Source organism: Carassius auratus, linkage group LG28B (assembly GCF_003368295.1).
Source record: "Carassius auratus strain Wakin linkage group LG28B, ASM336829v1, whole genome shotgun sequence".
Lineage (NCBI taxonomy): Eukaryota > Metazoa > Chordata > Actinopteri > Cypriniformes > Cyprinidae > Carassius > Carassius auratus.
Window position 1 is genome coordinate 537,754 of NC_039293.1, and position 27,090 is coordinate 564,843.

The 27,090-nt window shown below is 37.2% G+C and overlaps 2 protein-coding genes across 2 annotated transcripts in view; one reads left to right on the top strand and one right to left on the bottom strand.

The window, feature by feature from the left end:
• The window catches only part of LOC113067648 (high affinity immunoglobulin gamma Fc receptor I-like), a 124,813-nt gene that overhangs the window by 10,129 nt on the left and 87,594 nt on the right, over nucleotides 1–27,090 (bottom strand). The gene's annotated exons all lie outside the window — the stretch shown is intronic.
• Nucleotides 3,740–26,234, top strand: LOC113067656 (SUN domain-containing protein 1-like). Its single transcript, XM_026240041.1, has 21 exons — nucleotides 3,740–3,879; nucleotides 6,055–6,149; nucleotides 12,198–12,395; nucleotides 13,551–13,717; nucleotides 13,771–14,004; nucleotides 16,789–16,869; nucleotides 17,895–18,005; nucleotides 18,197–18,295; nucleotides 18,613–18,706; nucleotides 18,869–18,927; nucleotides 20,038–20,231; nucleotides 20,320–20,580; nucleotides 21,315–21,407; nucleotides 21,477–21,520; nucleotides 21,599–21,743; nucleotides 21,828–22,094; nucleotides 22,819–22,903; nucleotides 23,006–23,121; nucleotides 23,259–23,426; nucleotides 23,545–23,637; nucleotides 24,367–26,234. Exons 1-21 carry the CDS (start codon nucleotides 3,868–3,870, stop codon nucleotides 24,481–24,483), a joined length of 2,733 nt encoding a protein of 910 aa, XP_026095826.1. The 5' UTR covers nucleotides 3,740–3,867; the 3' UTR covers nucleotides 24,484–26,234.

Sequence of the window (27,090 nt, forward strand, 5' to 3'; positions counted from 1 at the left end):
GAGCACGCGCGCTACTGCAGCTCCTCTCGTGCATCATCTCCGACCGCAGCTCAGACAGAATGCGTGCGCAGAAATCCTCATAGCGGTCCATGTTTCCTCCACACAGCTGGAGCAGCCTAGACATTGAAACGCATATATCTGATATAGCCTAAGCTACACTAAGACAGAAGCATGATGCTGTCCTATTATTGTATTCAGCAGACCGGGCTTTCACAGCAGCAGTCACGTCTCCTAACAAAGCAGGCTTTTATATTCGGGTTTTAAACAAACTAGGCTGTTCTCTCGAAGCTCTGGGGAACAAATGGCTCCGCATTCCTCTGCTCTTTTATCTGGAGAGATGTGTTTGCTAACAGATAACCGCGCGCAGATGTTAAAACCCCGGATCAGCACCTACCTTTATATCACAGAGCAGACTAGAGCCGCGGTCTGAATAAATAAACAAGAGAAATCAAATCAAGGCTCTCCTTTCCCACAGATGCGACTGTAGCACTGTGATGTTTATAGTACAGATGCCAATCGCGTAATCGTTTCCGGTTTCGTCCGGTAATTAGCCTACGGTTTGTGACTGATAAACTAGCTTCATCCACATGATGTAGGAGACGTCCTACATCAGGAGACGGTGTGTCTGCAGAAGATGATTTCACACGTGTCCCTCACCCGGTCTCTGTGTGTCTTCAGCAGCAGCACCGCCCCGTTTCTCGCCGTCAGCTCATTTGGACGTAAACCCATCAGAGGATTCCTTCAGACCAGATACATTTAGGTAGGCCTTCAGATTAACTTTCATATTATCTGTACTGTAGCGGACATATAGGCTACATTTGCTTTATATTCACAACATGATTCCGCTCATTTGTAAGACTACTCTTTTTTTGTTTTATTAAATGTTTTAGAATTATAATAATTATATGTATGGAGGGCCAAATTACTCAAAATAAAATTATTTTAAATACATATTTTACATAGGCTAAATTATATTAATTAATAAATTAATAAATGCAGAAATAAATAATTTTGTTTATTATTCATTCATTCATTTCCTCCGCATTTTATTTATATCTCAAATATATTTCATTTATTTATAAAGTTATGGTTGTCGGGGCCCCAGAATCCTGAAAATTAAATGTGGAATGACTGAATGAACGGACGAATATTTATTTATTTATATATTTATGTGTTTATTTAGATATGCATTTAACGATTTATATAGGCTATATAATATATATATATATATATATATATATATATATATATAATATATATATATATATATATTTTCAACATTTATTTAATTATTAATTTTTTTATTAACTTGGCCCTCCATAACCATATTAGGCTTATTATGAATTAATAAATGAATGATCCAGTAAATATAGCCTATACAAATAAAATTTTCCTTGTACTCAAGATGTCATTGTTTGTAGCAATAAATAAATAAATAAATAAATGTACTTTCTGCAGTTAATAAAAAGAAAATAATTTATAGTAAGCTAAGGTAGTTTTATTTTTATTTAAATGTTTATCTTGCTTGGGGAAAAAAATGTAACCTAAATTATCTCTATTTCGCTTGTGATATCAATTTACCGTAAATGCTTTTTACTACTTTAACAGTAAATGGGAGAGTTTTTGCTGCGTTTTAAAAATTCCGTTGCTGCCCATTACTGAGTAAAAAATAAATAAATCCTGTAATATTCTGGTAATTAGTTTTCTAGGGTAATGATTGTCCCATTCCGCAGTTGCTGTGGGCGGGGCTTGCACTCGCGCCGCCGCCTGACCTCGCGCGCGCGCCACTCGCCATTCAAACACACCGCTCGCTGTCTCTCTCTCTCTCTGTGTGTGTGTGTATGCTGATGGACATCGTGTAAATGTCGCTAACTTCACTCTTCGTGTATTCACAGACACACAGTGAAGTGTAACTGGACGCGGCTTGTTCGTGCCGTTGATATCTACACTCTATGAGTCAGCCGTTTGACTTTGAAGGACTGAAGCTCACTCACTCCAGTGGACTTTGACAACCACCGTCTGGGTGAGTTTGCAGAAATAACGTTAACTGACCTCAGGAAGAAATAACACTAAACGATTAGCGATTATACTGACTTATTATTTTGCTATTCGGTGTGATTTGTCTCACGCCTTTTTGAATAAAAGTGAAAATGCACACAACGTTTCAAGTAACGTTATATGCAATATTGAATTAACGTTATACCTAATTTGAAAGGCAACTCGATACGAAACCTAACTTAGTATTATATATTATATATTCCAGCTTGCTTCAGAAAGTATTTTGTTGTCTAGCAGAAGTGAGATTGAATTGTAAATTATAATTTGTCGTTAGGCGTTAACTCCACCCTGTGTACAGTCCATTCATCCTTCAAGCATGTTTGATTATGGGATGTGTTTCAGCGCCTGCTGCAGTACTCTGAGAGACCGCGAGATGGCGCTCGTGCACACTGTATTTGGCGAGGGGGACTGAAATACAGCCATGCAATAATCACAGAATGATCATGCTATTCACTGTGTTGCTGCAGTTTACTTTGACCTTGAAAGTTTACATTAAAGTTTCACTTTAATGCAATATATAGGCTACAATTCAAGCATTGCTTAGGAGTTTTTCTTTTCTTTTTTGTTTAAGAAATAAGTGGGTTACAGTTGTGTATCTGCTGTTTATTCAAAATGATTGCAGAGCATTTGTGTTTCTTGGCACAATTTGGCCACATTTGTTGAGTAAGGTCTTTTTGCATCTGCTTGTGCCTTGTGCAATGTTTGGCATCTGAATTTGTCTTGAGGGATCAGTATAAAGTATAGCAGTATGTCTCTTTCTATTTCAGTAGGTCTATGATGGTTTGGTTTTGTGACTTGCAAAGAGAAGTGAAATGTTTTTGGACCGTAGTGTGATTGACTGATTGTTTAATGGCTGTTGTTTTCTTTATCGGAAATGAAGTCAATTAGCCTAATAGCTGCTTTTAAACTTTGGCGAAGTGTTGTCGTCTATGGACTATAGTGAGTCAGTGGCCAATAAAGATGAATCTGTGATGGGAAAAAATATATATATTAATATATATAATCAATTATATGTGATTAAAAAAAAGCTTAAAACGTTGAAACTCATGGGAAATAAGTAAATCATTAACCAAGAGTTTGAACGTTTTTCCTTGAATTACATATTTTTTTATGTGTTTTTATAAATTAACAGTTCAAAATGATTTGGCACGTAAATTTTTATTTGGTTTTGTCCCGACAAAATAGTTGCAGTTTTTGCGAGGAGGACTATAACTAAAATCAGATTCAGGTTTGTGTGTTTTATTATTATTTATTATTATTATTATTATTATTATTATTATATTTTGGTTTTCAACTGTAAATATTGACCAACAGCTAGCTTTTCCATTTATTTACCGTGTATTTTAACTACAAATGCCCGTATTTCCATCGCTGCACGCTAAGTGAGTCTGTTGACAGCATTTCCTGACGGACGATTTTGAATCTTTTTATATCTAAGACTGTGTGACGTAGCGCGGGAAGGCGTGGCTCGCGTCTTTTCCACCAATAGATTCAAAGTATGCCGTGTGATTGACAGTTCATCCTGGAAAATAGAAGGAACGACTTACTTTATCCGTCTGGCTTTACTCTGTTGTGGAAGCCATTTTGGGATTTTCCTGATAGTATTCGTGAGTCAAGCTCGAAACTTGTGTCTATTCCCACGAAGCTCGCGGCTCTCGACATTGGTGTTTGGACAAAACACGGTTGTTTCTGTTTTTATTTGTACGTTATATGTCCGTCGAGATGCGGCGCTCATTCTGCGCCTCCTTGAACTGGATGGTCATTTCTGAACTGGACTGACTTCAAAACAACAAGAGACTGTAGAAACTGATGGTCAAACTGGCAAGTGCTGGAATATTTTGTTGTTATTTTTGCTGCTTTCATGCAGGACACAGTGTATTCACACAGATACAGTGATATTTTCAGTGTATTTTATACAGTCTTTGGCGGACAGTCAGTGAAGCTCCTTTCTTTTCCAACTCTTGACAGAAAACATGGCCCTGGATTAACTTAGCTGTCGTGCACGCAATCAGGATTTCATTTATGTAAGATATATTATACAAATATTAAGACGTAAACACGATTGAAGTGCGCTGAAATCCCTGTACGCATTCAGATAAAACAATTGTAGCGTTGCATTCAAAGGCTGTGTGTCAAAACCATAGTGAGCTGTCTACATAGTCAGCATGGTAGACTCATTCTAAACAATGAAATCGAGTCAGTTGTGGGGCTTTGAAACGAAAGCTCAGTGTTATACAAACACGGGTCGATTTGAAGGTCCAGAACGCGTCTGTGGATCACACAAGTGCTGACTTGTTATGCAGCTCACTAGTTTTTGAAGCGCAACCCAAACGTAGCAGAAGCGCAGATATGAGACGTCAAATCTGGAGAGTTGTGCGTCTGTCTTGTTTAGAAATGCAAATGCACCTTTCCCACAAGAGATAAAGATGCAAAAGGCCATGAAGGTGTGAATATATCAAGATGAAAGCATAAATCCTGACTTAATGCATAAAGAAAGGAGCTCATGCTGTTCACCATCGACTTGTTTTCATCCGTTATTAGTGGCAGGTTATGTCTGAAACATAGCTGTGCTTGTCTGGGCTTGTGAAATGTGCGTTTTAGACAAGAAAAAGAGGTGGAAAAGATTTTCTCTGGATGTTCAGCCTGTCTCTTGGACACTGGAGAGTGGTCTTCTGGATCTCCTCTGGTTTTGAGAATGTCAAGACAAACAGTTAGAGGACAGGTAAACAAAATGAACATGATTTTTGACTTATTATTAGCTGAATATTGTGTTAATTGATACCATTCAAATGTTTATTTTTTTCAGCATTTTTAAAAAGTTCAGGACAGTTTTAACTCTTCATCTCAACTTCATAATGAGTTTAGTTCTTATAATAGTGCTTATAGATAATGTGTCAAATTTAGAGTTGAAAGTTAAACTCTTTTAGTTTTTGTTTTGGTTAGTTTACGGTCTTCTAGTCTATAGATGACTAAACAAAGGCATTGAATTGGGTTAATGATGGCACAACAAAACAAACCGTGCAAAGTAAGACATTTCTAAACTGTGATCGAGTAAAATCAGGAAATTTAGACTGCACTTTTACAATAAGGGTAGATTAAATTCATTAATGCATAGGATATCATAAACTAGCAACAGCAATTTTTACAGCATTTGTTAAATCTTTGATATTACGGTTAATGTTTATTTATAAATATACTATAGACAATTCACATTATAATTAATTTTTTTCTGAAAAGTTTTTTTTTCAGTTTAGTTCATTATACCTAATTAATACATTTTTGTAAACTCTTACCCAAAATATCTATTGTGGATAAAAGTGTAGATGATGCTCAGATACAAAATAATATTTAATTGCCGGGGATTGCACTTTGTAAATTCACTTTTTATAAAATTAAATGTTTGCATTTAGCAGACGCTTTTATCCATAGCCGCTTACAGTGCATTCAGGCTTTTTTGCCTATCATGTGTTCCCGGGGAATCGAACCCCCAACCTTGCACTTAATAGTGCAATGCTCTACCAATTGAGCTACAGGAACACTATAATATTTATACATATGTCAGAAGTCTTCTTTTGGTAATCATACCTGTGTAATAAATACACGTTAAATTGTCTGCGCTCTCGCTGTCCTGTTAGTGCAAGTCACACTGGACAGCAGTTGATTTGTGAAGGTGTAGGTGTGGTCTGTCACTTCCTGTTTGGTCAACAATATCAGATAAAGTGTTTCCACATTAAAGAGCACAACTGACTATGAAAGAGTTGCTGTCTGTAGTTACCACAAGCTTTGTGTTCAGTCACCTGTGTGCGACTAAACAATTAAACTAAAGTTGTTCCTATGTTGCTGATCAGGATTCCTCCCAGAGGCAGGCTGAACCACAGACCGCGAGTGTGTGTGTGTGTGTGTGCGCGTGCATGATTTTATGCATTGAAGTCACACCCATCATCAGTTGCCGTAGTTTGAGAAGTCTGCTCTTCACATCTGGTTTGATTTTCACAGCGTGCTCAGCAAATGACCATGGATTTTTCCCGTCTGCACACGTATACTCCTCCTCAGTGTACTCCGGATAACACGGGATATACCTATTCACTCAGGTGAGAATGACGAAGCGATTGCTGGGTGGAACTACGGTGCTCTTCTCAAATGCATTCTTTCTGTTTATCCGACGTTCAGCAAATAATCAGCAATTTCTGTTTAAGGATTTCCATGTCAGGTCAAACCTGTTTGTTGCTGCAGTTTTGTGAGTCTGCGGTTGTAGACAATGAACTTCTCTTGTTCGACCTGTTAGATGTAAAAATCTGCGTCTTGGGCCAATTTTGAATCCTCGTTCAGTAGTTGTGTTCAGTAGAGTATTATTAGTGTGCGAGGTGAAGGGTTGGATGACCGCATGCAGGTGTGCTGCTTCTGCCTTCAGTTGACCTCAGGCGAGTTATAAAGTTACACAGAATTGTGAATGTATTCATCATACCATTTCTTTGGGCTTACAAGATCCCCTAAATAGCAAAAACGCAGCCTAGGGCTCCCGGTGTTTAAATTGTATTATTCGGCAGCAAATACTAGGGCATTGTGTTACTGGCTGAGGGGTATTTCCAGTGAAACTTTCTCTGTGGCTGATCCCTTGTGGTTTAGGTTTGACACATTTGTCTCTGACCTACAGCTTGTCTCCCAGTTTGACTTTTTTCTAAAGTGTCTCCCTCATCAAAACTATTTGGGACTAATTGAATAACTAAAAATTCAATACGGATGTTAAATCAAATAAGGAAACATGTTAAATCAGCTGACGTCTCTGTCCTCACACCCATAGCAAACATGTTTAAACTCTTTCTGTTAGAACGAGGTTTTCTTGCATGGTAAAGCAAAGGTCTGAGGTCTGTCAGGGATCTTTACATAGATGGTAAATTTGCAGCTTTTAGTTATTTGCAGTCTGCATTTAATCTCCCAGGCTCTGATTTTTTTTTTTTTTTTTTTGGTAATTTCAAGTGAGATATGATCAACTGGTCATGCAATGTTTTATTAAAAAATCCAAATCTAATACATTTGAGGAATGTTTTTTTGCTCTTTTGGATTCAACTTTTTCCTCATTCAAACCTATACGAGTGACACGTCTTGTGTATGCTATAGTCTTTGGTTTTACTCAGGAATGCCCCACACCGTGCCCTCTTGCTGTTATATTTACTAGGACAGCTTGAGTCTCATTGGCTGTCACACAGGTTTGGTTCAGCAGTAGCTGTGCGCTGGAGTGTGTCCGTGTGGGTTGCATGACTGGGCTTCAGGCAGAAACCGTTGTAAAAAGAAGTGGGATCGAGTGACAAACGGTTGAGCCATCTGTCGCTGGCACTCAGAGGAATGTGATGAATTAGAGTTACTCAACGCGTGTCAGACAGGGAAGACATGCGTACAAAGAGTCATTGTGTAATTGCGTAAGATAGAAAGGAGCGCAGCGACAATAGAGCAGCACATGCATGTTGAGCTTTAGTAAAAAAAATTTCTTCTGGATCCCTGTTAAGATGAATTACTTAAGATTGGTGCATTGCTGCAGTCAAAAAGGGGATTTCAAGGCCTCAGTAGGGGTGTAACGATTCACTCAACTTACGATTCGATTCACGATTTTATTTTTTACAAATTGATTAAAAGAAAAAATGCTAAATCTAAAAGACAGTAAGTTCCCCTCAGAGATACATGAATTTAAACTCCTACCCCCTAAATGATTTGTTTTGCATCTCAACCGATTTGAATTGTCACAGATTTTCAGTCGCAGTTAATCGTTACATCTCTAGGCCTCAGTGACAGCAGGCCAGAAATATAATTATAAATTATATATTACCATGAAACAACTATTATCGTGCCAAACCTTCTAATATCTAGTCATATATTTTTCACAACCCATATATTTTTTTTGTGTGTGTATCTGTGTATTTGTTGTCCTTGCTACAATGCAATTTGCTATTTTTTTTTCCTGCCATATTTGTGACCGACAGTGGAGCTCATCGAATCATGGCAAAACATTGAGACCCTTTGTTAGTTTTTCCCCCTCATATTTCAGATTTTTGTTCCTTAAATAAGAATATTTCTCATGTGTCGTCTCACTTACTTGTTTACTCCGTTTAACTTGAACCATTTATTAATTACTGTTGAAATGTCAAGTAAATATGCCCATGTTCCCTCTCATGTGACAGACAGTCAGTGCAGTTAATGTTTGACGGTGCAGTGCAGTGAAGTTGTTTGCAGTGTATCAAGAGCAAATTACGTGTGTGACGTGTTGTGTGAAACTGGGACATAAGCACAAGACATAAGAATCTTCTTTATATAGCTTCTTCTGGTTTGGACACAATCAAATTTAGTGTATGATGTTAGGCAAGATCGTAGAAGATGTGCATGTTGGGAAGTATCCTGCATGAAGGGAATACTTGTACCAGAATGGTTTGAGTCTCTTTCACTGCAGTGTCACACTCAACAGCTGCTGGAGTATTTGACAGCTGTATGATACTTTGTGTGTGTGTGTGTGTGTGTGTGTGTGTGCATGTTGAATGCACTGAAGTTACTTAATAGTTTTTTGTTCTGCTTTAGCTGAGCTGTAATAAAGGAAGTGATAACACAGAATTTGAATAACCACAGGGCCTTTTCCCTCTGATAATAGCTTTCTCGGTTTCTGGGAGATGAAAGAGCCAAGCGCAAAATTTTATATATTGAGCCTTTCTTAGTGTGTTTAAAAGTTTTTGTGTTCTAATTTAAATAAATGTAATCAAACTAGTAAAAAAATAAATACAGATATGAAGAAATATCCAACAAGTCACATGTAAAAAAAAAAACAAAAAAACGATATCTTAGTACTTTTATTAAACTATGACTTTTAATTTAAAGTCATAGTTTAATAAAAGTACTAAGATATCGTTTTTTTTTTTTATGACAGGCAATATTATCTAAGCTACACTTTTTACATAAATAAATACATTTATTTATGTAAAAAGTGTAGCTTAGATAATATTGCCTGTCATATTGCTTATATAATTATGGGCTTTTTATATTACTATTAAAAACAAATCCGAGCTATCCTATGTAGGGATTAACTGTGAGTGTAACAGAATAATCAGTATTGCACAGTGAAGTGAAGGAAGAAGGATAAAGTATTGAGATAGTAAGTGAGACAGCATGTGATTGGTCAAGAGGGTCACCTGATGCAGTAATGATGCTGAAGTGGATCAAGAAGGCGCTGCTTGTTGACCGTTAACCCCACTCAGGTCCTGTAGTATCTCTCTGAACTCTGAGCTCAGACACTCGTGAGCCGTGAGCTTCTTAATCTCACTGAGAGCTCCGTGTGTTCTCACTAATCCCATTTCCTCCTGTCAGTCGTCACTTCTCTCATTGTGTGAGTGGAAGATGGATTCTGGGGAGGTCTGCACTAAAAAGTGTGCTGATCTTGAAACTAGCATACTAATGCAGTGTCCTAACCTGGCATGCTGCAATAAAACATCATGCAGTGAATCTCTGTCATGTTAAGGGACGTTCACACTGATGCTGATGATGTGCAATGGCTATGTCAAATCATTCGTCAAAAAGCATTTGTTCTGAAGACATACACTTGAAATTTTGTAGACCAATATGTAATAAAACGTGTCTCACGTGACTCCGGGGGGTGAATGAAGGCCTCCTGTAGCGAATCCGTGTGTTTTTGTAAGAAAAATATCCATATTTCACCAGCTGCAAAATTGGCAAAGAAGTGATCTTTCAGGAGTTGATGTAGTATGTATGTGGTTCAGAGCATTAACACTGAAGATAAGGGGACTTCTAGTAATTCAGTGTAGTTTTGAATTTGAGAGGATGTTTCATTCAATCTTATCTGATGTGGCACGTGTCCAGTGGGTATTTCTCACAGGAAGACACGGCCTTTAAGGGACTGTTATTTTAAGATGTTTGTGCTGTGTTTCTCATTTCCGTTGCTAGGTTTATTCCATGCTTTTGAGTTCTGGTTGCTGTGGGGTTCACGCATGACTTGTGCCAAGCTTAGTTGTTTATAATAATCTTCTGATCTGATTTGTTAATCAGTCGTTGACTAATGCTCATTGAGTAATACGAGGATTTTTATTTGGCCTTTTTTGAGATTTATTTGGCTATGTCAACTGGATTTTTTATAGATCTTTGTCATGTAATGCTTTCAAAGGTCTATGATTTTTTTCGTCTTTTGTTTTCTTAAGTTCTTTTTTATCAGCATTATCGCCCATTTTTAGGACTGAGGCTGTTAACGGCAAAATGATAGAAAACATAAAAGTGTTCTAAATAGTGTTGTCACGGTACCAAAATTTCTGTATTCGGTACCGATACCAGTGAAAATCCACGGTTCTCTGTACCAATTTCAGTACCAAAGCAAAACACAAAATTTGCTAATAAAAAAACCCCCCTGCTTCATGACCCGCATTTTTAAAAAGCAGTAAATGTTCATCGTAGTGCCATTGGGCCATATATGTAGGAACTAGGCAAAAAAACAAACAACAACAACAAAAAAAGCTTTTTTCTTTTATCTTGCACACTGAACCTGTGATTGAGCTCTTAATTTTGAACTCTCAAAGTGCACCAGATTTATTAATTTAACTTTTAAAATTCACAAAATTTTCTTACACTAGAGGGATCAAGGACCATCCATCAAACAAAATCCTATGGGAAACACCAGTAATGATTTTCCAAAATAAAAATTAAGCCATTCTTTTTATTTTTTGGCAAACAAATTGTTGCACAAGAGATTTGCTGTTAAAATTAAAACCTAGATATTATCCCTATATGTGTAGTAGGGATGCACGATATTGGATTTTGGCCGATATTCGATATGCCGATATTTTCAAAATAATTTTGTCCGATGCCGATACCGATATCGATATATATACAAATATATACTGATATATTTAAACTTTAATTTTACTGAAGAGAAATCCATGTATCTCTTCTGTACTGATTCTACCATAAATTTATTATTTTACAAATGTAGACAGACATTCACATCTGAAAAACAGGTCAATTATTTCACTTGGACAATATCGGTTTGGCTCATCGGCAGAAATATTCATATCGGCCGATACCGATAATGGTCATTTTAAGCTTTTATCGGCCGATAACGATATTGTGCCGATATTATCGTGCATCCCTAATGTGTAGGCTATATTTACCTTCAGAAAGCTTTGTTTTTTGCATTTATTTCTGTTTGTTTTGTCCTCATTCTTCATTAGTTAAGAATCTGTTGATGTAACCGTTTTCTTGATTATTTAATGAAGCATAAGGCATATTGTGATAAAGCCAATATCATATGGTTAATATGATACACATGTATATTTTCTCTCTCTTCTTGTTTTTCTGATACAGACGTTATAATGAATGTAAATGATATGCATTAAACCGTTCAGGGAGCATGAACTTCCTGTTAGGGTTCAGTGATGTTTAGATCTAGTAGCTGGGAGGCCATTACAGATATTAAACTTCATCCTGATGTTTCTAAAAGCACTCTTCAGTTTGTTTAGCAGTGTGTTTGAGAGTGTTATCCTGGAGCAGGGATTCCCAAACGTTCTTTCAGCTGAACTCCTTAACTTCATATAATATTTACTTGAAAGATTTAGATTTTGGTCTTGATTTTCTGCTGTTGGGTAATGCTAAGTTCACAGCAAAGCATCTCACATTAAATACCTCATTCAATCATGTAGAGCTTTTTATCTTGCTTCATCTTCTCTAGCCAAAGTTAAGAGGAATTTTATTTAAACCAAGGCCGCCTTCTTGAATCGAGTCCGATTTATTGAGGCAGACAGGTTTGTGGGAAGTGTCTTTGACAGAGGACTGTATCTCTGTAGAGTTGCTGTAGGCCTCTTGTGACCTCTCTAACTGCTGCGCACAGTTTTAAGGAGGCAGATGCACCGCTCACATTTGTCATTTGTAATCATAGCCTCAAAGAGCTTTGAAAAGTTAAAGAATTTTAAAATGTAAAAATTAGCAGATGTGCTCAATTGCAAAGGATTCACACTGGACTCTTTTTTTTCTTCTGCTGACTGCAGGTGTCTCAAGATTTAACTTGTAAACCTGAGCAACTTTAATCCTCAGGTTGTACCATGTGACTAGTTTGAGCAGCCTGTCTGAATGTTATATGTTTTTTTTTTTCCACCCTGCAGCTCAAGTTACTTGACCGCTGCTCTTGAGTTTGAGAAGGAGCATCAAATCAATCCTGTGTTCGACTCTCCCAGAATGTCTCGCCGTAGTTTGAGGCTACAGACCAGCGGTGGTTTTTATGGGGACAACAGCCTCACTGAGCGCACAGGCGTTTACAGTGTCGGCTCCTACAAGCAGACCAGCTCCAGCAGCAGCTCCAGGTCAGATCTTCTTCTCCCCGTCAGTGGAAGATAACAAAGTGTGCAACATTACCTCTTATCAAGAAACCCACACAGCCTCATGCCAGAACCTCTACGCGAGATGAGCGCCATGCTTTTGTCATCATCATTGGAAAATGTTACATTTTAAAACTGTTAAGCCCATGTGTCTTGTTACTGTGAACATCTTTGCTTCAAGGGAAGGAGGGTATCTTAAATTTATAGAAATATGCAAATAGTGACAGTCAGCATCTCGGCTTGCACTGGTAAAAGAGGTCGAGCTGTAATGACTGACATGTTGGTGCTTGAGTAAAGTGAATGAAGAAAAATGAATGACATGGTGAAAATAGCATCTTTCCATCCTTAAAAAAATTCCCTGAAAAGATATATTTGTGCGATCAGCCCGGAAGCGAATATTTTACATGACTTAGAGCAAGTTTGTACAACTTGCGTGTCGGTGCTTAATCATGGGCCATTAAACTGACACCGTGTAAGCATGTAAGCATAGTACTATTACTATTTTTGCAAGTAGTATTTTGTCTCTTTTAAAAAGCATTTTAAATACTTTTGAGCAAATCCGCATATTACCGATAGACACTGAAGATTAGAGTAATGATGCTGAAAATTCAGCTACACATCAGGAATCAATTACATATTAAATCCTTACAGGTATTTTTGTATTTTTGTTTTGTTTTTTTGTTTTTTTTACACTGTATGTTTGATCAAATAACTGGAGCCTTGGCGAGCACGAGAGGCCTCTTTCAAAAACATAAAAAAAAAAAAAACCTTACCGATCTCAACATTTTCAGAAGTACTGTATATATAAATGAACTGAATTCCTTCTATTACCAAAAATGTACTCTGTGATCATGTGATCTAAAATGACACATCCTTATGATTCATTATAAAAACCTAGCATCATTTATATAAGATCTTAACTGGGATTTCAAAATCTCATTTCTCTAGCGCTTGCAAAAGCTATTAGAGGAAAATATTCTATAAATACTCTTGCATGCACCAAATGGGGAAAACTTGCACAATTTTAAATAAATTGCAATTGTGTGTCTGCAACATATGACTGAATAAGTGAATATAGGTTGTACTAGCATTGCATAATCACTTTCAAATGTGATTGTCCTGCTGTATATTTCCCCACAGGACTGTGCGGAGCAGGAGGCAGCAGCAGAGCTCATCCGTGTACGAGTCTGAGAGCGTGACTCAGACTCCTCAGAAAGACCAGACCCTGTCAGACCTGAGTTTCAGCAGTACAGTCAGTGATGCATCTCTGATCTCCAGCCTGCTGGATCAGTCCACACTCAGACAGAGCTATCTGTTTCTGTAATCTATTTGTTTGGTTTTCTCTTAATGATGTGTTCAGCACAGAGAAGAAGAACTGCTCACAGCTCTCTGTTGGAGAATGGAGACATCAGTAAAACAGAGACGCACTCTAATCTGGCTAACGGCTATATTTGTAAAGACTGCTCGTTCCATGGCGACGGGAAGGAGGACGAAACTTCATATTCCTTACCGTACTCCACATCTGTGTCTTCAGCGTATCAGACAGCTGGAGATGCCGCTATAACCAGTTCTCTGAACAGTGTTGACAAGACAGGTGAGGACACGAAGATGTCAAGTCGCAAACATCGCCTCTCCGTATTTCAAAACACTTCATTGAAGTAGTTTACCCCAAAAAAGAAAAATTGGAAGAATTGGTTTGCTTTTTCATCATAGTAGATATGAAGATTTTAAGCATTACATTACATCACTTGCTCACCAAAGGATCCTCTGCAGTGAATGGGTGCCGTCAGAATGAGAGTCCAAACCTCTGTTAAAAACATCACCATAATCCACACCACTCCAATCCATCAATAACACGTTTGTAAGGAGCAGATCCATCATTAAGACTTTTGTTCACTTAAAACCCTTGCTTCCTGCTGAAATATGATTCCTCGATCCATGATATTGCTTTCTCCTGTGAAAAAGTTATCTTTCTGAATCTGAAGATAAATATGCACACATCCAACGCTGTTTACAAGCCAAAACCGCTCTAAGCAAATATGTGGGTGGATTTTGATATGAGACGACAACAGTAGATCGACTTTTTCACTGGAGGAGGTGTTGTTATGGATTATGGACTTTTTTTTTGGCCAGAAGCGACACTTTAAAGTTAAAATGATGGATTTGTTTCTTACAAGCATCGAATTTTCACTTTTTAACTGATGGACTGGAGTGGTGTGGATTATGGTGATGTTTTTAACAGCTGTTTGGACTCTCATTTCTGATGGCACCCATTCACTGCAGAGGATCCAAATCTGAAAACTCATCTACATTTTGGATGGCCTGAGGTTTAATACATTTTCAGCAACCTTCATATTGTTGTGTTTTTGTTTCCAGTGTTAATTTTGACACAAAATTTTAATTTAGTTTTAGTCTTAGTCTTTTGACTATAATTCTTTTTAGTTTTAGTCAAGTTTTAGTCATCTGATTTGTTTTAATTTTAGTCTTATTTTAGTCGACTAAAATTGCTTGGTATTTTAGTCGACTAAAATAAGACTAAAATCAATAACAGATTTACTAGACAATTTTTTACAGCTGGTATAGGAAACAAACTTAACCAAAATATATAAAACACAAATTCAACTTTATTTCAACACAACTGTGTCTTTATTTCGATTCAAAAGCTTTTATGCAGCAACAAACACTGTCATGATAATCTAAACAATAACTAGCTGCCAACTGACCATCAATAAAAGAAAAATAACGTTAGGTCCAGGACCTTAAAGCTTACAGCTGAGCTGAACAATAAGTGCATACATTTAAAGTAAATATTTAATAAGTTGGGTGGATAAAAAAAGTAACAAGATTTTATAAGGTATTCATTTGTCTAGCAATATTGTATGTTTTAAATACTACAATATTGCTAGATTTGTATGTATAATGATAGGATGTGAACATTCATGTTTCACATGACTAATATAGAAATATTTGTGATATTGTCAACAAGTAGAACATTATAAAATATACTAAACATTAGTATTAATCAAATGTATTTATCATGATATTACGTATTAGTATTGTGCTCGCATCTAATTTGAAGAAGGGGCTATTTTACAGTACTTTTCAGTTCGTAATATTTAATGCTACAACATCTACGCACTGCACTATTCCAATTTTGCTTAGCTCAATAAACAAAAGAACATCGTTGTGAAATTACATTTGAGAAAATGTCCGGGTGGCTCGTCTGTAAATGTCTTTTCAAATTGGTTGTGTTCTTGCCACGAATGAGCGCTCCGCGTGCTTTACACTTTGTTTTGTTTTGTTCGTCGTCAAACGTGAAGTGAGCTGTCGACATTTTGTCGCTCTTTTAGACAGTAGGGACTTTAAGCAACAGCTGCGAATGGAACGGCTACAGCGACCGGAAGTTTGCCGTCACACCGCTGTAGCCAAGAACGTAAAAGTCACTAAGCAACGGTAAAACAGAACAGCGCAACGCAGCATTAATTCATTTATTGAGATCCAAAAAATATATAATTTAAAAAAGCAAGAGAAGGATTGCTTTTGGCGTTAAATGACAATCTTTTGTCAGAAGAGGAGTTTTTAATATTGTATGATGTAAATAAGTCTAAAAACATAACATTTATTTACCTAACCTCTCACGTTGTAGCGACTCTGGCAAATCAGCTGTTCTCCCGTAGTAGACCGTTAAATTAGAACGTCAGAAAGTAGCAGTTAAATTCGCGCAGGCGCAATACAATGCCAGAATGGCGTTGCCGTTCCACCAGAGGCTGTTGCTTAAAGTCCCTATCACCTCTTCGAATGCCGACTTCCCGGGAGCTCATAAAAACTGAAAACCTTCGCTTCACGTCTCAATAAGTCAGGCTCTGATTGGTTCTCTTCTCTCATGCAGTCTGTTCTGTTTTGCCGGTTCTTTTGCTCATTCCTCGCATCTCTCCCGTCTGCTGATTTGATTTTCGTCACAGTCTATTTTCGTCTCGTCCTTTATTCGTTGACGATAATGTCAATCAATTTAGTCATAGTTTTAGTCTCCATCAGTGCCTTCTATTTTAGTTTTCGTTTCGTTTTCGTCGGCAAAAATATATTCGTGACGAAAATAATGACGAAAATATTTAGTCAACGAAATTAACACTGTTTGTTTCAATAATTTGTTTAACATACTTATTTTTTATTCGCAATGAATATTTGAAGTAGAGAAAGGCATTTTAAATGAAGAAGGAAATAATCTCTCATTTTCAAGTTTGGAAATATGTCCACTTTATATATCTGTGTGTGTGTGTGTGTGCGCAAATTCATGCCCACTCATGTTATGTGAAGTAAAGTGAAAAGCATGCACGAATTAGAGATGAGCAAGTGTTTATTTGCTCTGTGTGTGTTTCAGCTCATGACCGGTACTGTGGCAGTGTGAACGTACGAGATCTGGTGACCACAGACAGCCATCTCAATCTCAATGGCTCACTCTGTAAGTACACACAGGATACTAAACCTTCCTTCAGATGCGAAAGCAACCACAGCTACTACAGCTAATGAACTGTTATATCATATGACACTGACGTTTGTGTGGCTAAACATATTTTAGCAGAAAATCAGCATCAACAGAAGTCTAGACTGCATTTTGTCACTTCCACAAAGGTGGTCTTGTTAGCTGTTCTTCAAGTCTGTCAGGGGAAGCAACCAGTATTTGGTCTCATTGGGTTATAATCCATCATTCTCGGAGGTTAAGAAAGAGTTAATTGAACCACATGCTGATTCGAGTGGATTTCCATGTTGATGAGCGCTAAGCTCCAGATTGTTTTTGTATGGCTAGCTTAAGTGAAGAACCTAAGCCTGATGATTAGCAGAGCATGTGATTGACCCATTCTAAATGACAACTGAGTTTAAGGATGACAAATGATGAAATTAAACAGATCCAAACATTGGAATTCAAGAGTCTGGGACACTGGATGAAACAACAAGTCTGAAGCTGACACTTGAGCTATTTGTGATGTTTTTATGTTGCCTTCCTGTCTATATCTATTATTATTATATTATATTATTATTATATTATATTTTTATTATATTATATTTTTATTTACATGAAGTATGTTACATTTTAAGCAGTTTTCATTCATTTTCAATGTATTATTTTATATATTCAGCTTAAAATTTTTGTGGAAACTGTAAAGGAATTTCTTTTCTTTTCCAAGATTATTTTCTTAGAACATCGAAAGAACAGCATTTATTTGAAATTCAAATGATCCTTTGTAAACATTCTAAATGTCTTAACTGTCACTTTAAATCAATTTAATGCATCCTTGCTGAAAGAAAGCATTCATGTGTTGTAAAGTATATGTTTTACTGACCCCAAACTTTGTTTTGAATGTATTACTTTAGGAATGTATGTTCTAGGCTTCATTCATCTGCTGTGTATTGTTTCCATGAATACACTGTGGTAAAACTGTGAATGTGTCACATGACTGTGATGTTGTCATCCTTGTTGGTTTTCAGGTGATGACTGTAAAGGAAAACAGCACATGGAAATCCACACGGAGCACAAACGCTATTCCTATTCCTCCCAGCATGTATACGCAGCCTTGTGGGCGCTTGTTTCTTACACAGGTTATACACCACCTTCAGATCTATACACACCTTCCCAGTAGATGTCGACTTCAGTGTCTCGTTCCAGTAGAGCTACCTGGATTTATGTTTTTCATCTTCATTTCATTTGTTAGCCGAAAGATTCTGTAAGTCACTGATGAGAGAGAGATGGTGTTGTCTGATTGTGTTCTGTTTTGATGGTGCACACCCAGGTTACGGGCTTCTGCGGGTTTGCCGAGGTTTGGGCTCGGCCGGTGCGTTTGTGACCCGGAAGCTGAAGTCCCTTCTGTGGCTGGCAGTGTGTTCTCCAGGTTGATATAAATTCAGACTCCAGCATGCTTGTCTGTGTCTCTTGCTCTCTCCTTTCCCTCATATCAGTGTGGCTAATTAGACTTCTGCATCTATTTGACTTGTTCGCACAGTGAACCTACAACACTTTTGTCTGAAGACTCAAATCATTTTAACCAGCATTTCCTTTCTTAGCTTCTCGGCTGTGGTGGTTCCAGTCCATCCGTCTCTGTTTCTGAATCTTTGACTAATAATACTCTTCTTTAAAGCAATTAAACCTGTCAGTGTGTCACTTGGAGCAACTTGCACTCCATATAACGTCCTCCTCTGCTCTGGACAGGGAAAGCAGCGACTGGCGCCTTCTGGTGGCTGGGAACAGGATGGTATCAGCTGGTCGCACTCATGTCTCTGATCAATGTCTTTCTTCTCACCAGGTAAACGGTTTGAGTTTGATCCTTAATAGAAATCTTGGCTTTGTTTTCTTGCACAATAATTATGTTTTATGCTGTTTTTTTTTTTTGTGTCGGAATGCAATCATTATCCCTCGTGTGCGTATGATAAATGTAGTTTTTGAGTGTTTTCTCTCTGTCTGTCAGGTGTCTGCCCAAACTACTGAAGCTTCTTCTGTTTCTGCTCCCCTTGCTGCTGCTGTTCGGTGAGATTGTAATAAGACTGATTTGTAACACTGCTATTAATGCTAAAGGAATTAATTTAATTTAAGCATCTGTTAGATGCTGTATAAATGTATATTAAAAAAAGCAATTGTACAGTGTTTTACATGAGCATGAGGTGGTCTTTAGTTAAAAAAAAAAAAAAAAAAAAATCTTACCAACTTGAATCTTTTGAATGGTAATTTAACTTTGCACCGAAACAGGAGCTAGGTGCTTCACTAGAGTCATACTAGTATATGCAACGTTTGCAAGTTAATGTTATACTTCTGTAACAGTGTAAAATTAGCATATTTTAAGTGTGTATTGACATTGCCTGCAGGCTTGCGTGTTAGGCTTCCATTGAAAGTGAGTCACACGTTAACAAACACATTTTTCATTTATATTTAAAAGATTAGGGCCATGCGGTAAGCTGGTCATCAAAAGTATGTCACAAAGAGCAGTGTTATACATATGAAGAGTTTATTTGCAAAAACAGATCACTCTGTTTTCTTAAGTTTTCCCAAATCGTAATTTTTATGATGATGATATGTTTTTATTGTGTCAGTTAGCTATATTATTTAGTTATTTTTTAACCTAATCAAAATAACCCAGATTAATTGGAATGCATAATGGGAAAATATATATATATTATATATATAATATATAATTTTTTTTTTTTTTTTTTTTTTTTTATTGTTAAAACTGCTTTTTCATTACTCCTTTTAGAGTCTTAATATAGAGAGACTAGTTTTATTAAAAACAGACATTGTTGTTGCAGTTCATTCTGGTGACACTAGTGGCACAGAAACCCTTGTTATGATCCAAACATTCCTTCAGGAAACCAATGGCACTCATAAACAGCCACTATTGTGCAATCCAGCAGTTATAACCCAGATGGTGTTGCTTAGTCTCTTATTCACTTATTCAGGATTGAACAAACACACACATTCTCTCTCTCTCTCCCTCCCTCCCTCTTCAAATACATTATTTGAATTTGACTTCATATCACTGAAGTCCTTTCTAAATATCTTTTTTTTTTTTTTTTGGTACCAGAAAGTCCATAAACATCTAAAAGCAGCTTCTGATCAAAGACTGAGATTTCTCTCTGTTTGCAGGTTTATGGTACCTTGGTCCGCCCATCGCTCTGTCCTTCCTTCCAGCTGTAAACCTCACCGAGTGGAAAACAGCAGTCACTTCTTTCCCATCGCTCCCTTCTCTCCCATCTCTTCCCTCTTTACCTGCATTACCTTCTTTCACACAAGAACCACTGGCTGAAGAACAGCACATCTCAGCCCCGGTGATCTCACAGGTAACAAACCGAGGCCAGTCTGTAGAGGATGATGTCTTGTGTCAAATCTGATATTCACACATCAATACATGAATCTGAATTCTCTCAGGCTGCGTCAGAGTCCATTACCAGCGAGCGTTTGGCTCGGCTGGAGCTGCGTGTGGCGGAGCTGTGGGAAAGCATCAGACAGGGGGAGCTGAAGGCTAAACAGCAGCGAGAGGAGGCCGTTGGTTTGGTGCAGGCCCTTGAGCATCAGATGAACACACAGACAGACAGAGAGAGCCTCAGCCTGTGGGTTTCTCAGCTCCTGGAGCCCAAGTTCACCGCGCTCAAGGGAGAGATGGAGAGAGTAGCACTTAACAGGGCAGAGGTCAGAATGAGTGCACAGCTTATGACTTGACTATTAGCTTTCATATTCTCTATTAGTTTGTTTTGATCTTTCCAAAGTGATCGCCAAAAGGTTAACATTCTATGGGACTGTCCTGCTTTTAATGATATTATTCAACAGTTTCTTCTAAAATTGCATTATTAGATGTTTTACTTAAAAAATACATTTAAATACAAACTGAAATAGGTTAAATCGTTATTATCATTTTGTTTCTTCTTTTTTTTCTTCATGAATATATATTTACATATTTTGCCATGACTGTTGCCTTTGAAGCTGATATGGCTTTTTAAATCAAATAAATATGGAAGCACATCATCATGTTTAATGTTGTTATTATACATCAATTTTATTCATAAATGTTATTGTTATTTATTATTTTTTTAATCTTTGGAAAATTTGTCACTTTCTATGAATGCATACTTTATGTATTTATTATAATGCTGTTGTTTATGAAGCTTAATTGTATTTTTTGCCATGAATATAAGGATATAAAGTAAGCAAAAAATTGCAAATTCAAAATAAAATGGAAGCGTTTTTAAAATTCCTGCTTTTAATGTTACTAAGCAATGATTTTATTCGGAAATTTCATTAATGTTTTTGAAAATATATTTCCCTGAGAAAATGTCTTGCTTCTATGTCACCTGTTTAAGTACAGTATTTTGTCTGGATGTTATCATACTGTTTTTTTTTTTTTTTACTCTCACAATGTCTTCCAGTCTGAGGAACAGTACGTGCAGCATCAGACGAGTCTCGAAGCTCGACTAGCCGAGCTGGAGCTCCTGCTGAAGAGCCTGAACTCTAGAACTGAGGTATAAACACCCCCCACACTTATTTATTTAGTTATTCTACCCCTCCATCTAATTCTGTCTCAATCACAGGAGCTCCATCTCACACAGCAGACTCCGGTGCAGGCTTCCGTCAGGTAGACATGCTAATACATCACATGTTTTGGGCTCCTCCTGTCTGAGTATTGATGTTCCTCCTGTGTTTCCCGCTGCAGTGTTGGAGTCTCTCAGGAGAAGCATGATGCTTTGCTCACTGAGGTTCAGAGGCTGGAAGCAGAGCTGGGCCGCATCAGAGGAGACCTGCAAGGAATGATGGGATGTAACGGGAAGTGTGACCAACTCGACACCATACATGAGACCGTATGTAATCTTTATGTACAGCACAGAATACATTCATCCTGCTTTTTTGTGTGTGTATATATATGAGTCCTATCTCTTCTCCAGGTGTCTGCGCAGGTGAAGGAACAGTTGTACGCTCTGTTGTACGGTCGAGACGGAGCTGAAGCAGAGATCCCCGAGCCGCTGATGCCCTGGCTGGCTTCTCAGTACACACGCTCATCTGACCTCACCGCCACCCTCGTGACCCTGGAGCGCAGCATTCTGGGAAATCTGTCCCTGCAGCTGCAGGAGAGCAGACAGCAGCAGTTCTCGGCTGAAACGGTTACTCAGACGGTGGCCCACACCGCCGGGGCTGCTGGGATGTCAGAGGAGGTACTATAACTGTTGTTTTGTTATACACTGGTGTTCAAAAGTTTGGGGTCAGTAAGATGTTTTTTATTTGAAACAAATTAATACATGTATTCGGCAAGGATACATTAAAATGAATCAAAAGTGATAATGAAGACATTTATAATCTTACAAAAGATGAACTTTCTGTTCATAAAAGACACAGTAGTATCACAGTAAAAATGTATCTCCATTTTAAAAATGTTAAGCACCAAAACTTTTCTTTTTTTTTTGCCTTAATATTAATAAGCGTTCTTGAGCAGCAAATCAACATATCTGAATGATTTCTAAAGGATCATGTGACACTGAAGACTGGAGTAATGATGCTGAAAACTCATCTTTGACCACAGGAATAAATTATCTTAATATATATTCAAATGGAAAATAGATATTTTTACAATTTTAATAGTATTTCACAGTATCTACAGTTTTACTGTATTTTTGAACAAATAAATGCTGCCTTAAAACTTAGTTTACTGACCCCAACTTAAAAGGGAAGTGTATACGTCTTGCTCTTTTCAAATGGACTCATTAATATCAATATCATGAAATAACAAGCAGTCTGTCTGGTAGAATATTAATGAAATCTTATGTAACTGTGATGAAGTTCTGTGAAGAATCCAGTGAAAATGGATTTGATGATTTTTTTCTTTTGTTAACATACCAGTGTACTTTAAATCTCTCTTCTAATAATGGCTGTGTTTCTCAGCAAGTCCAGCTGATGGTCCAGCGTGCACTGAAGCTGTACTCTGAGGATCGCACCGGACAGGTGGACTACGCTCTGGAGTCTGGAGGTAAGCCCGGCTACAAAACACACAACCCCTTAAACATCACCAACCCTTTAAAGAGGCTTGTACATGAGACGTGTGTGTGTGTGTGTGTGTGTGTGTGTGCAGGTGGCAGTATCCTCAGCACACGCTGCTCTGAGACCTACGAGACTAAAACAGCACTGATGAGTCTGTTTGGAATCCCGCTCTGGTACTTCTCCCAGTCGCCACGAGTCGTCATCCAGGTAAAACCTGTGAACAATAATCTGAAGCAGCATCAGACGCATCAGTTAATGACACACCGATAGATAGAGCTGGATCGAGTCTTGATATTGAAAGCATGTATTTTGTTAGAAGAGGTGTATTTCTGTCTGCCTCACAGCCGGACATGTACCCAGGAAACTGCTGGGCGTATAAAGGCTCCCAAGGTTATCTGGTGATCAGGCTCTCTTTAAGCGTGATCCCTACCTCCTTCTGTCTGGAGCATATTCCCAAAAGCCTCTCTACTTCTGGAAACATCAGCAGCGCGCCACGCCGATTCTCCGTCTATGTATGAACGCACACTTGTGTCTCGTGTACTTGCATATATTCATGGCTATTTATGCTTAACCCAGTGAGTTTTTGTGTTAGGAGGTGGTGTATAATCCCACTGCTGTCTGTCTCCACAGGGATTGGATGATGAATACCAGGAGGAAGGGAAACTGTTGGGTGACTACACCTATCAAGAAGATGGAGAGTCACTCCAGATCTTTCCAGTTATGGTAAAATATGTCCAGACAGAATATGTGAAATGAGGGAAAACTGCAGAATCCACTCATTAAAATAGAGTTTACTGAATAACATGGAGTGTAACATGATTTGGGCCAATTCTAATGAATATGAAATTATAATAGAATGTACTTCTCATATTAAAAACAAAAAACAAAGCAATAATAATACTACAGATTATTCAAACATAATTTTTTAAAAGGAATTTCATCCTTGTTTTCATTTAAACAGTATACATCTGTTGTGCAGCACTTTGTTTGCCAAAAAATTATTATGCATTAATTTTAATGAAATTGTTTTTGATAATATAACTCGTATTAAACTCAAGAATACAGAAAAATTCAAACTGACCAAAAAATATATCATATATCAATAAAAACATATCATAGGGCACTATTATCGTTAAAATCCTTATTGGTTAATAACATTGTTATTACATTGTTATAACATTAGGCTGCAACATAAGAATAATTGTGAATTTTATTTTGGACCAGATTCGGCATTGAATGTATCATTTTCAGGGAAAGCTATCCCAGCATGCATTGCAACAAGCTAGTAATAAAATCAAGTTTTATTAGCTGAGCGATATGTTGGAATAAATTGTCTTTTGTCCTCTTTATTTAACACCACTCGTTTAATTTGGTTTGAGTTAATATGCTGTTAAATGAAACAGAGCTACAGTGGCGTTCTGGGCATGTTTCACTTTGCTTTCTTTTTTCCAGGAGAAGAACGGCAAGGCCTTTCAGATCATTGAGATGCGAGTGCTGTCGAACTGGGGTCATCCTGAATACACCTGCCTGTATCGCTTCAGAGTTCACGGCACACCTCACACTCCGTGATCAGGCCCGCTCTACAGTACTATATAACCCTTTATGTACATATAGGAAACGCTCGGATGAAACTGGCTTGCTAGACACATTTCTAAGACTCTAATACAAATGATGACTGAAACGAGGAGCACAGCGGGAAAGAGCAGTGTGTTTAAGCTAAGGATTCCCACTCATTTCCTTCCCAAGTCCCTGTTCTTGCACTGATTCATGCCCTTGCGGCTGGGCCCTGTGTCACGCTCTCACCCGCAGAGGTATCTGTGCCTTCAGACAGAATGTGCTTCTCTCATTCTGTGTACATCGTTTTTCCTTTGTTTTCTGAGTGTACAGAGAGGAGAGAAGTCACTGATGCTTTGAGGTGTTCATCTCACCAAACCTGATGAGAATATGTCTGGGTCATGTTTTACCCCAAATCATTTACTAAATTAAATTATTTTATTTTTTTATTCCTTAAAAAAAAAAAGATAAAGGCTCATTAAGATGAGCTTTCTCATTACTGTAATGCAAAAAATATGTATTATTTAAAGTTAAATTTTTTTAACATTATGATTGCATTTGTTCTACTTATTTTTAAAATTCTATTCATTTTAATGTTTTTTTTATTTACTTTTAAAAGATATTGTAATACAAAATGTTGCTATATTATTGAGAGTGGGAAAAAGTAATACTTGTAAATATATAATAATAATAATTATTTTATTATTATTTAGATTGTTTTTTTTTATAGGGTGGAATATGACCCAGGCAAGTTTTCACCCAACAGGCACTTCATTTCAGGTTTTTTTTATATATATATATATATATATATATATACAAACAAATAAACTCATACCAGCCATAAATTGCAGGAGACACTGGTTTGACCTCGGATGCTTTCTCCTGAGAAAGGAATGGATGTTCATGGACTGTATGTGAGCTTGTGGACTAATATGTGTACATTTGAACAAAACTGGACATAAAACACTCACTTGTTTGTTTCTCTCGTCGGGAGTCATATCACAGTCACGATTCGCTGCAGGAATGTAACTTATTGTAATTAGACCTTTTTAATCAACTTCAATCAGTGTTTACTTTACATAAAGGGGTGCGCCCTGTCATCATCTTTACCCTTTTTTGTGTTTTTAAACATTTTAGTTAAAGGAACACTCCACTATTTTTGAAAATAGGCTCATTTTTCAACTCCACCAGAGTTAAACAGTTGAGTTTTACTGTTTTTGAATCCATTCAGCCGATCTCCAGTACACAATTTAAATAAACTCTTTGGTCATTATGAGTGAGATGCTAACGTTCTAGTCAGATTCAATGATCTCTGCTAAGCTAAGCTAAAAGTGCTACTGCCAGACCCAGAGATCAGCTGAATGGATTCAAAAACTGTAAAACTCAACTGTTTAACTCTTGTTTAATTTAAAAATTGAGCCTATTTTCAAAAAAAGTGGAGTGTTCCTTTAAATTAGGCAGTGCACTGTTATGTCTTTATAAAGGAAATGTAAGTTGCACAAAGTCCTGTGTGATTCGTTGGATGTTTGAAAAGTCAGGGGTTGCACTGTGTTGACCTGAGAGAGTCTGTTTGTAAACTACTGTTGAGTTGTTCATGACTATTTATTTTCTGGAAATTTAGCCAAGAGATAGGACTTTGTGCAGTGTGTTTTTGTAAAGATGCTTTTCAATGCATATTGGTCCGTTTATATTTAGTTAGTTTTTTGTTGTTGTTATAAAATGGCTACAGCACTATGAATTGTACCAGTAAAGAATTTTAATTTTGATGGTATTTGTATTATTTATTTATGCTTTGAAAGCGGAGTGGTTCAAATAATTCAGCTAAAAAAAATGTTTTTAAAAATTATTATTTTTTTCATGTAGGAATGAATGTCATAGTACTGTAGAAGCACACGGGCTGAGTATTATGAATTTATGAATGATTCATTTTCAGTTGTAGATCATTTTTTGCTTGACATAAGCTATTTTTACTGCAGTTTCTCTATAGCCCCAGTGATATTGCAGTATTGCTGAACTTCAGATCACTCCAAATCTGCCAAAATCACATGACCAAGACATCTTCCTGTGTGCCAGCAGTCAAACATGCAATTGTGATTCCAGGAGAGGTTATAACTTCTTAAAAATCTATTTATTAAAAATGCATACTGTATGTATTTGTAAAGTTTGATTATATAACAAAAATAATAATTATGACATACCCTTAAATAATTAGGGAAACCTACAGAAAAGTCTAGGATAGACACTTTTTTTATATATAAATCTTCAATGCACTGTAGAAATGTGCTATTTAGGAAAATGTAAAAAATCAAACCATAAACACACATTAGATATTTATAATAAGATTAATAAATGTAAATACTGGTCTCTTTTCTTCAGATATCTCTATGTAACATCAATAGTGACTGCAGTGAAAGGCAGCAGTAGTGTCGGTCACGTGACTCGCTCCTCTCCGCCGCTAGAGAGCAGCACGAGCCGTCTGCTACTGTTCCAGTGTGCGTGGTTGCCCCGTATGTGGGTTATGACCTGAAATGTTCTCAAATTCACATTATTTATTGATATTTTATGCAACGTTGTGCATGAGATTGTGCTATAAGGGCCAAATACTTTCTCTGTTCTGGTCAT

Coding starts and splice junctions, on each gene's coding strand:
- LOC113067656 (XM_026240041.1), top strand. Junction 14,005..16,788: donor GAACAGTGTTGACAAGACAG/GTGAGGACACGA, acceptor TGTGTGTTTCAG/CTCATGACCGGTACTGTGGC. Junction 21,408..21,476: donor GCCTGAACTCTAGAACTGAG/GTATAAACACCC, acceptor TCTCAATCACAG/GAGCTCCATCTCACACAGCA.